This window comes from Botrytis deweyae (genome assembly GCF_014898535.1).
Source record: "Botrytis deweyae strain B1 chromosome Unknown BDEW_004, whole genome shotgun sequence".
In the NCBI taxonomy this organism is placed as follows: Eukaryota; Fungi; Ascomycota; class Leotiomycetes; order Helotiales; family Sclerotiniaceae; genus Botrytis; species Botrytis deweyae.
Window position 1 is genome coordinate 1,925,719 of NW_024066211.1, and position 12,463 is coordinate 1,938,181.

Consider the following 12,463-nt stretch of genomic DNA (forward strand, 5'->3'; position numbering starts at 1 on the left):
AAAAAACAAATAAACTTAATAGTATATTAAGTATTAGTATGCGCGGAAAAAATATACTAGTTACGTATCTCTATTATAGCTAGTATTTATAGATTCTCTTTGTATAGTTTATAACGAATATTATATAATATATATAATAACTTATTATAGTCTCAACTTCAAAACTAGCTTAAACTAGATAATTATTATTATATAAGAGATAACGAAATCCCTTAAAAATCTCTTTTCTTTTTAGCTTTTTATTCTAATTATTTAATCTTTATAATATACTTTATTATATAATTGTAATATAGTTTAAAAAAAGTAGTCAATTCCTATTAACTTAATTTCCTCTATATATTATAAAACATTAGCTAAAGTCTCTTATTCTTCTTCTTTATTAGATACGCTATATCTATTATAATTAAATACTAGAATATATCATAAAGATCAAATAACTAGTATAAAAAAGCTAAAGAGGAAAGAGTTTCTTAAGGAATCTCTTTATCTTTTATATAATAATAATCGCCTAGTTCAAGCTAGCCTTGAATTTAGCTGTAATGAGTCATCACGTATATCACGTGATATTCGTTACAATATCTATAGTAATTTTTCTGTAATATATAAAAGGGACTAATTATCATTACTATATACTAGAACATATTATAAAAATTAAATAACGAAAATAAGAAAGCTAAAAAAGAAAAAATTGATAAAGAATCTCTTTATCTCTTATATAATAATAATCGTCTAGTTCAAGCTAGTCTTAAACTTAAGACTATTATAAGTCATTATATATATTATATAATATTCGTTATACTACTCTATAATCCTATTACCTTCTACTCTATTATATTAGTAGTAAAAAATAAAATATATTAATAATAATTATTATTACTAAAAGATAAAAATTCTACTAATATTATATGTTTTTTATATTTTTCTCATATATACACAACATATTAAAATAGATTCAATACAGTTCTTTATCTAATAATAAATTAAATAATACTTATATAAATATTATTGAAATATTAATTATGTAAACCAGATGAATTATTTTTATTAGTAAATTATAAATAACTATTAAATATTATTTGTTTTCTTATATATAATAATTAGTAATAAAAGAAAAAACAAATAATATTAATAGTATATTATATTCTAATAATAAAAGTTAAATAAACAAAACATCTGAAATATCAATTTAATAAAATTATAGAAAACATATAGAATTTTTTTTACTATTAATGATTTTTATTAATATATAAATATATTATTTATGATATTTGTTTTCTTTCTTAATTTCTTATAATATCGTATATAAAAAACAAATAACTTTAATATAATATCATAATCTAATAATAAAAGTTCAAATTACTAACATATAAACCTTTCAATATATATAATGAAAAATTAATTTATTATTATTAAAAGATAAGTATTCATATAATATTATTTGTTTCTTATATTATTTATATTTATAATATATAAGAAAACAAATAATCTTAATATAAAAATTACGAAAAACAGATTATATACTAATATAATTAAAGAATTTATAAATTGAATATTCTATATTAATGATTATTAGTTGTTATTGATTATTTATATATTTTCTTATAACATTATATGTTTTTAATATTATCTTTTATATAAAATAAAATAAAAACAACTAATTCTAATATAATATTAGATTTTTAAATTAGAATTTAATTAAATACAATCTTTATTTAGATTATTAGAGCATAGCTATATTAAATATATTAGAAAAGATTATTTCTTAATATTATTTAATTATAAATATTTATCGTAGGTTATGAGCTAATATATGAGTATATGATATATATAGTATATAAGAGAGATTAGACTAGTATTAGTCTATTATGGGAAGCTGGCTTGTATTAACAACTAAATAGCTTATGAAATATATAATTTTTATAAAATAGTATATAATATTCCTTTTTTCTTATTTTATATTTGAAAGGGAAAGACCTTATTTTATACTTTTTCCTATTAATCTAATTTTTTATTATTATAGATCTCTTCTTTTTCCAATTATTCTATTAGATACAACTTTTTTTTTTTTTTCTTATTCGATTTCATTAGAATTATATCAATCTAATTATATATAAATTGAAAGAACTAATAAAGAATCGATTTTCCAATCATTCTGGATTAAAAGCCTTAAACAACAATCACATAATATGATCATATAACTTAATCATATAATCCTATAATTCGCTCCCAATATACTATATAAATATAGAATTATATATATACATATATATATAAAAAGATGTATTATTATATTATTTTTATATAAAAACAATAGTCCCCTTTAATATATACCGTCTTTTTAGAATATATATATATATATATATATAAATATTAACCTCGTTAAAAACCTTTTTATAGGAAAAGAATACCAATATCTTATATATATATTAGTCTCATTAAAAACCTATTTATAAAAAAAGAGTATTAATATTTTTATAAAAATTATAATATTTTCAATAATTATTATAATTTTGAATCATATCAATAAACCTTAATAATTTGATTCTTTCTAATGATTTAATTAAACCATCAGCTAATTAACTTTCAATAAAAATCCAAATTAGGTCTAAATACCCTTTATTTATAAAATCCCTTATATAATAATATTTAGTATCAATATATTTATTTCTATTATAATATATAGGATTTTCAGATATAACTTTAACTAACATATTATCCATATATAATAGAAATTTCTCTTATTTATATTAATTTAATTTCTATAAAATACATTTTAAATATATAGCTTCTCTAGCAACTAAATTTATGAAAATTAACTCGAATTCTACCATATTTTGGGTTACAATAGATTACAATTTAATTCTCCAACTTATTGATTCATTAGTGAATAAAAATATATATCTATTAATAAATTTAGTAGAGCTTTTATTTCCTGTATAATCCATATTGCAATATCCTTTTATAGAGTTTTTATAATCCTTTTTATATATTGTTTTTAAGATTTTAATCCCCTTTAAATACCTAAATATTCTCTTTATAGTCACTATATAGTCACTATATAGTCTTTACTAGGATTAGATATATATCTTACTAATTTTAATACAGAATAAGCAATATTCCATCTAATTTTTAAAGCTAAATAGAATAGTTTTCTTATTGCTTTTTAAACCCATTTTATTTTATCTAAATCGGTTTTATTTAGATTTATTTTAATATTATTTTTAGTAATCATAGATATAGCTACAAAAATACAATCTTTCAGTTTTAAATCTTTTAAATATTTATTTATATATTCTTCTTGATATAATTCAATAAAATCTTTCTTTAGGTTTATTTGAATATTTAAATAGTTTTTTATTGAATCTAAATCTTTTAGATTTAAATAATTTTTAAGATTTTTTATAAAATCTTTAATTAAAACTTTGCTAAAGTTTATAATAACAATATCATTGATGAATATATTTAATATTAATCCCGAATACTTATTTATAAATATATATTCATTTGATTTTATATTAATAAAATTTAATTTATTTAATATACTTTTTAATATAGTATATTATATTCTAGCAAACTGTTTTAATCTATATAAAGCTTTATTTAGCTTTAATATTATATCATTATTATAATATATTTCAGAGACTTTTATATATATATTTTTATCAATATCTCCCTATACAAAAGCTAAAACCATATCTATTTTATATATATACCACCCTTTATTTATAGCTAGTGCAAATATTAATTTCCAGGCTATTTGCTTTATCACATTAGTAAAAGTATTTAAATAATCTAATTCATATAATTGTTCAAATCCTTTAACTACATATCTAGCTTTAAATTCAATATTATTATTAAATAAATATTTAATTTTATAGATCCATTTAGTTTTTAGAACATTTAACTCTTTTATATTATTATTCTTTTTAATAATATTCCAGATATTATTCTTTTCTAGAATCTTTATTTTATAATTCATAACTTTTTCCCAATATTCCTTTTAATCGGAATTTATAACTTGTAAATATATTTCAGGAATTATTAGATTTTTATTATAAAGCCTTTTTATTATTACTTTTCCTTTAGTTTTTATATTGAAACATAATAAAATATTTTCTTTATATTAATTATCATTAATATTATTTATGTTACAGGGTATATATACAGTAGTAAGCTATCAGGACTCGATCCCTGATACTGTGCCTTTTGGACAGATTGCGTGCGTGGCGTAGTGGTAAAGCTTACAACTATTATTGTGTTTCCGCTCACGTAACAATTTAATTTGAATTTATAATCTTGATTCCCTAGTTTTATATATTACAAATAAACTAAATTATATATATTTAATTGTAACTCTACCCTTTGTATACATTTAGATTATTTAATAGAAATAAGCAAATTAGAATTAAATGAAATTTTAATTATTAGTTTGCTTTTATTAATATTAAAATCTTTAGAATTAATATTTTTATTTAAATCTTTATATATATTATTATATTTATTTATCTCTTCTTCTTAATTATCAATTTTAGAATTTTTAATATTAATTCCTTTTAATAAATCTTTTATAATAAGATTATTTTTGATACAATTATTATAATAAATTATATCTTCTTTAATAATAAAATCACTAGAACTCATTATCTTATTTCGATTTGGTATATAAAATAATAAATTCTTTGAAGATTCAAATCCTACTAGAATTCCTTTTTCTGATTTATAATCAAATTCATTATTTCTTTTTTCCTTATATTTTAATATATATTCAAAAAATTCTAGAATCCTAATGTAATTTATATCAAATTCTTTATTATATAGTAACTTAAAGAATGAGCTATTTATAGTTCTATTATAGTGTTTGTTTTTAATATAAATTATATTTTTTAGTATATTAAACTATAAAAGTATTAATAGATTTTTATTTTTTATAAATATTAATATTTTTTTTATTAGATATCTATTTAATTTTTTGGTTATTTTATTTTGGGAGTAATGGTAAGAATTTATATGTTCCAATATAATTCCTTTAGATTTAGTGAATAAATTCTATTAATTAAAATTAAATTCTTTTATATTATCTAATCTTATCATTTTTAATTTAATATTAAATTGATTATATATCAAATAAAATACTTTTTTTAATATATTAAAAGTATTTGATTTAAATTTTATAGAATATATCTATATGTCTTGTGTAGTTTAATTAATAAAAGTAATAAAATATTTTTCTTCTTTTAAACCTAGTATTTTAAATAATCCACAAATATCAATACTAATTTTATTGAATTTGTTTAATTTCAAATTCGAAAGGGATTTATTAATATTTTGAGTTATTTTGTTATATATATAGGCTTTACAATAATTTAAATTTATTTTAGAATTTTTTAAATTTAGTATTTTTATAATATAATTTTTATTTATATAATTTAAACGTTTATACTATAGGTCTAAATCCTTTGAATTTATATTATTAGATTCTTTTTTAGATTTAGATTTTTTTTTAGATTTATTTATTTAATCTATTTTGAAATCTTTATTTTTATTATTATAAATAATAATTTTATTTTGATTTAATAAATCAAAATTTATATTATATTCTAAATAGAATATATTATTAATCTATTTAGTATTTGTTTTTATATCAAGGGATTTATTCGAAAACTTATATATATTTCTAGGGGATAATATTTCGCTTATCCAATCCTTTTTAACAGTTTATTTAATACTTATTAATGTTGATTTTAGATCTGGTATATATTTAATTATTTAAATGAATATAGTTTTATTATTTATAATAATAGGAATATCCTTATGTTTTAATATTAATATAGATTCTCTATTAGTTATATTAACTTATTTTGAAACTTTATATTCTATATAATTTATAAATTAATCTTTATTTGGGTAATAGTGCTTTGTAACTTCTAAATCTATTATAATATTATGTTTAGATTGGTTAATATAATTAACTAGTATCGATATAGTTATAATATTATTTTCCTATTCAGAACTAGATGTTATATTGAAGTTTTTTGGAGAGGTCTGGTTTATTTTTTCAATATCAAAGTTATTTTTAAATTCTTTTTTATTATTATTATTATTTTTATTATTTTTGTTTTGATTTTAATTAGCTTTTTTATTATTTTTAATAATCCTATTAGACTTTTTAAACTTATTCAACTCTTTAATCACTTTATATAGTTTTTTATTTGATTTTTTATTGTTTTTAGATGAGTTTTTAGACTTTTTATAGTCTTTATTATAAAGTTCTGAGTGCTTTTTAAAGCACTTTTCCTTTAAATACCCCTTTTTATTGCAAAAAGTACAATTTGAAATAGTATTTTGTGGTTTTATAACTCTATTAGACTCTATAAAACCTTTCATTCTAGATTCCTCGAATATTAATTCAGATATTAGCTTATCTAAATCAATATTATTATTATTATTTAAGTCTTTCAAAAGTTCTTTAGTCTTTCTTAATTTAAATAAATCAAATAAATTGTTTAAACTATTAAATATAATCCACATTATATAAGCTTTTTGTAATTCAAATTTTAACTTTTTTAAGTATATATAGGATAAGAGTATATAGTTTATATATTCATTTATATTACTAAAATCATTATAATTTGATTTTATTAATCTATTAAAATATCTTTCTATTATATCAAAAAAAGTTTCATTATAAATTTTATTTATAATATTCTAAAGCTTTATTGGACTAATTTCATTCTTAAATCTATCAACTAAATCCATCAATATTATTGATTTTAGTGTAGTTAAAGCTTTTTTGGATTTATCTTCATATTCTTTCAATTTTTCACTATATTTGAAGTAAATCTCTTTCGAAATAGGCATATTATTATTTTTAAAATAATATTTTTTTTCAAAGCCTTTTTCTGAATTATTTATATAAAGTATAAAACCATTAGTCTTTAAAAAAAGCTTGGATTTTTGATACTATTCTATATAATTAGAACAATCATTCAGTTTAGAACCAATATATTTGATTCCTTGATTTATATTCATTTTTATTTTATATAAATATATATATATAGTATAATAAGTACTATAGAATCAGAATCTTTTTATAGGATTTTTATATTTTATGTTTATTAATATGAGATATTAGATTTTAATTGTTATCTTTTAATCTAAATCTATATAAACCTTTATATATAAGTCTATTCAAGTTAGGACATCTTTATATAAGATATATTACTATATGATCCGATATGGATAATATATATATATATATATATAGCTTTTAGAGATCTAGTTTTTAATTCAACTAGATTTAATTTCAAAAACATAGGTTTATATAAGAAGACTAAAAAAGCTAATAATTTATAAGAATATATATATAGAAATAGAAATTTGAATTTATATTGTTATATATAATATTTCTTTGAATACAGAGATTTGAAGTAATTGTATTCGATTTGCCTTTCTTCTTGCTAAATTGAATATTAATTTGATATTTTCATCCTCGATTTGAATTAGATTTAAATTCGAATTTAGCCCCTTTTCAATATATACATTCTAAAAATAGATTGAATTCCAGACTTCTTCATTAATAAGATTAGGGTTCCCACTAATAGCCTTTATATTGTAATTATAATATACAACTAAATTATAAATGAAATTAGATATATTTAGTATATCTATATAATCCTAGCTTTCGTTTTTTAATATTATTAAATGGTATGAAATTCTTATAGAGTATATAATAAATTGATATAATTTGTTTATAAAGATTTTTCTTTTTTTTTTATATTGTACTATATCGTATTCCCTATTATCTAACGTTTTTTTATATCCTTTTACTATCTAATCAGGGTAATTTTCAACTACTTCCATATATATATAATAAATTAATAATATATATAAGTATATATAGAGTTCATAGATGTATATATAAATCAACAGCTATATACAAAGCATATTTAGAATTTGTAGATGTATATATAGATTAATAGTTATATACAAAGTATATTTAGAATTTACAAACATATATATAGATCAATAGTTATATATAAAATATATTTAGGATTTGCAAATATATATATAAATTGATAGAATATATAGATCGATAGGAGTATATAAGTCGATAAGGGAATATAGATAGGAATTAATGATTAGCTTTATACCTCCGGTAAGGTATGATATTTAACTCTACTATATCCAGTGACATATAGAAAGGATTAGATTTAGGGTTAGGTGTATGTCCGGTGATGTATAGTATCGATATGGTATACATATGCCAGTAATTTGTGATATGTTTTTGATAAGGTATAATATTGATATTAATATATCTATAACAATGAAATATAATATATATATTAGTATATTAATAGCAGTAAAATATAGTATATATACTAATATATTTATGACAGCGAGGTATAATATCAATACTAGTATACCTAGTATAGTATAGTATTCTTTTTTATTTATACTATCTAGTAGTATGATAAGGGTATGGTATAATATATATATATATAGGCTAAGGATTCGAAAAAGGATTCGAGATTGATACAAATTTGTATTAATATATAAATATATTTAGGTGATGTATATAGCATCTTGATTAAATGAATATATATCAATTCAATAGAATTTAGACGCGATTTGATGAATGTTTGAATTTTGGTTACTTTTTTGATTATTTTTCAATCATACAACCCTTTCTTTGCTTTTTCGAATTGAATATCGATATATATGTATTATATTTAATTGTATATATGAAATACCAGGCTCATAACCTATTATAAATTATAAGCTAATATATAAGTATATAATATATATAATATATATAAAAAATTAGATTAGTATTAATTTATTATAGAAAGCTGGCTTATATTAACAATTAAATAACTTATGAAATATATAATTTTTATAAAATAATATATAATATTCCTTTTTTTTTATTCTATATTTAAAAAGAAAAGACCTTATTTTATACTTTTTCCTATTAATCTAATTTTTATTATTATAGATCTCTTCCTTTTCCAATTATTCTATTAGATACAACTTTTTTTTTTATTTCTTATTTGATTTTATTGAATTATATCAACCTAATTATATATAAATTGAAAGAACTAATAAAGAATCGATTTTCCAATTATTCTGGATTAAAAGCCTTAAATAACAATCATATAATATAATTATATAACTTAATTATATAATCCTATAATTCGCTCCTAATATACTATATAAATATAGAATTATATATATACATATATATATAAAAAGATATATTATTATATTATTTTTATATAAAAACAATAATATTTATATAATATTATTCGTTTCTTTAATCTTATTTATATATGAGATATCAAGAAATAAATAATATTTATATATTTACCGAGTATTAGTATTTAAAAACTATAATAGAGATATATTTTATAATTAATAGATTAATATATTAAGAAATAAACCTATTATTATATATTATTATTATTAAAATATAGAAACTCTTATAATATTATATTATTTCTCTATACGATTCATAAAGAAATAATTAATATTGAAAATCAATTTCAAAAATAGAGTACTTAAGTGTATAAACAAGGGTATTTACTTTACAGGAATGACTTTAATATAATGAATACTATATTAAAGATATTAGGTGAATATGAAAGAGACTAGCTCTTTCAGTAGTGTCTATATAAGGCCTACTATTTTCCTACTTAGCTAGCTCTTTAGATTAAATACAAATAGATATTTAGGGGCCTACTAATAGTAGGAACTACGTCTTCCCTATCTTTCTCGAACTATAGTACTAACGCACTGCTACTAGCCGCTCGTTAAAATCGCACCTGAAATAGCCATTTTACTACTTTTATTTTATAGTTTTAATATTTTTCAAATTAAATTTGTTTTATAAAAAACTATATATTTTAATTTAAAATCAATTAAAATATATAAAAAATCACATATTTTATTTTTAATAATTTTATATGTTATATAATATACAATTGAAATTTGAAAAAGAAAAAGTTATTAAAAGGATTTAAATTTACTAGTAAAATAAGCGAAAATCATGAACTTTTATAAATTCATTTTTCAATAATATAAATAACAATTTAAATCATTTCAAAAAGCTTTGAAAAGTTGATTTTATTAAATATCAATATCGAAATAATATATATAGCGAAATTCAAATAAAATAATTTATTCAAAGTAATTGATTTTATATAAATCAAAAGTAGTAAAACGGCTATTTTAGGTGTGATTTTGATGAGCGGCTAGTAGCAGTGCTCGGTGACGTAACATTAAGATCATTACTATTATAGAAAACTAGAACTATAGTAATATATATATAAGACCTCGAGATAACGCCTTGCTAGCTAGACAGATTTTATATAATTATAGTTTCTTTTTAAGTAGGTATTCAATCTACATCTCGATGATATAGTTATAATCGAGTATTATATCTATATATTAAATGAGCGAATCTTATTCGAGTAGTCTGTCTTATTAGACCTAAACCCTTTAAAAGGTCTTCGATGTCATTCATGTAAGATCTTACTTTATGACTCTTGAAAATAGGTAGACGCCACTCGAGTCACCATTATGAGAACTACTGACAAGAAATTTTGACAGTTGATCAGGTGTAAGAGTCTCGGTGGCGAAGAGGATTGCGTGCCTTCATTTAGGCATCTCTATTTAATCCTTACCCCCACTCATCGTATATCATATATGCTGACATGGAGATATATTCTCCTATCAAATTTCTAAAGTTAGTCATATCTTCTATGTATCTAGTTAATTTTATAATCTTACCTTTTCTCTATCTCTGAATTTTATAAAGACTGGTGTGCGCAAAAACTTGTTTATATGTCCCGCCCCCTTTCATACGATATTCAATTACCGAAAAACTACAAGCTTCATTATCAAAGTAACTTCCTTCAACTTTTTTCGTCGTGATACAAATGTTACCCACTTTCCATCTCCCAAGATTGTACTCTTACAATGGAAGTCGATAATGAGCCCAAAACCTCCTCACCAGTCCCCCAATTGCAAACCTCAAAACTCAACTTTCTCGACCTCACTATCGAGATTCGTCTCAAAATATACGAGGAACTTCTCGTTGCTCCAGAACCATTATCTCTTATTTTCACTTCAAGTCCAGGTGATAAAGCACAATTAATAGCCGTGAGAGAAGATGGTGATTGTCTCACTCCCCAACTATTACGAGTCAGCAAACAAATACATCACGAAGCGACTTCTATCTTGTATAGCAACAATCAATTTCACCTCTCACGTTTACATGAAGAATTCGGAGATCGTCAGATGCCATCTAATGAAGGCGTTGTTGAATTTCTTACCCAGATGGGAAATTACAACGCAAGCTTGATTCGGCATCTGGGAATCTGTTTTCCATTAAGTAGGAACGATTCCGACCCGGACCCGGTGAAGAATCAAGCTCTGGACTTCATTCACGATAAGTGCACTAGTCTTACGACTGTGAGAATCTTGCTGTGGAACAGTTTCAATCTGGATCGAAGTGATAGGGGGGTGAAATCGGATGAGGCTGGTAGTAGCATTCTCTTTGCAGAAGATTTGAAGAGAATAGATGCGCTGTTGAAGAGAAGTTCTTCGCTGAAAGAGATTACCCTCGACTTTTGTATTTGGGAACCTTGCGAAATATTGGAAATTGATGATAAGGTGAGACAATTAATACATGATTGTGGTTGGAAGGTTCAGGTTACGAGGGAGGAAGAGGAACATGTCTGTGAGCTTGGTGCATATACTTTTTTTGACTAGTCGTATGGTGGAAAGCATTACAAGAGGGCCATGAATAGTATTGGAATCGAGGTTGACCGTTTTGAATAATGAAAAAATGTGTGTGTGTATGTGTGTGTGTGTTTGTATGTGTGTTGAATCTCCAAACAGTCCAGAGGGAGAAGCGATTCACAGCGAAAGGATAAGTTAGAATAAACGACCACTATTAGATACTGTAAACCCTTGGTTTGCAATATTATAGTGAGCATCATAAATAATGAAAAGGATACATTAAGAGCCAGACTTTAGTATCTATCACAGGCACCTAGACATGCTACTTGCGTTACTCCCAGACCCCAAAATACTCCTTCGCTATCTAAATCAAAATCCATTACCTCCATTATAATCCCCCCCCTACAGTTTTATTTCAATAATCACAAATAAAGATTTCCACGCTTACTCTTCAACAATGCATCCCGTATGTGTTATCTACATATGCTGACCTCAAAATCATCATATCGATTACAAGTCCCCGCTATGCCGCAACCCCGCATCACAATTGCCAGGTTCGCATGAGGAATGACGGATGAGGCTCATAAGACAGGGATTGAATCGAATGTAGGGATCTACATGTGATGGAATTAAGGTTATTTCCACCACTTATGAAAGATAGATAAGATGATAGGCTATGAATAGAGGAAGCGTTGGCTAGATTTTGAATTTTTAAGACATT

The 12,463-nt window shown here is 21.4% G+C and overlaps 1 protein-coding gene across 1 annotated transcript; it reads left to right on the plus strand.

Moving 5' to 3' along the window:
* Positions 1-10,977: 10,977 nt before the first annotated feature.
* On the plus strand, positions 10,978-11,772 carry EAE98_002580 (uncharacterized protein; the record flags this gene model as incomplete). Its single annotated transcript, XM_038950200.1, has 1 exon — positions 10,978-11,772. The coding sequence occupies one exon, from the start codon at positions 10,978-10,980 to the stop codon at positions 11,770-11,772; it is 795 nt and encodes a 264-aa protein (XP_038813939.1).
* Between the last annotated feature and the right edge of the window lie 691 nt (positions 11,773-12,463).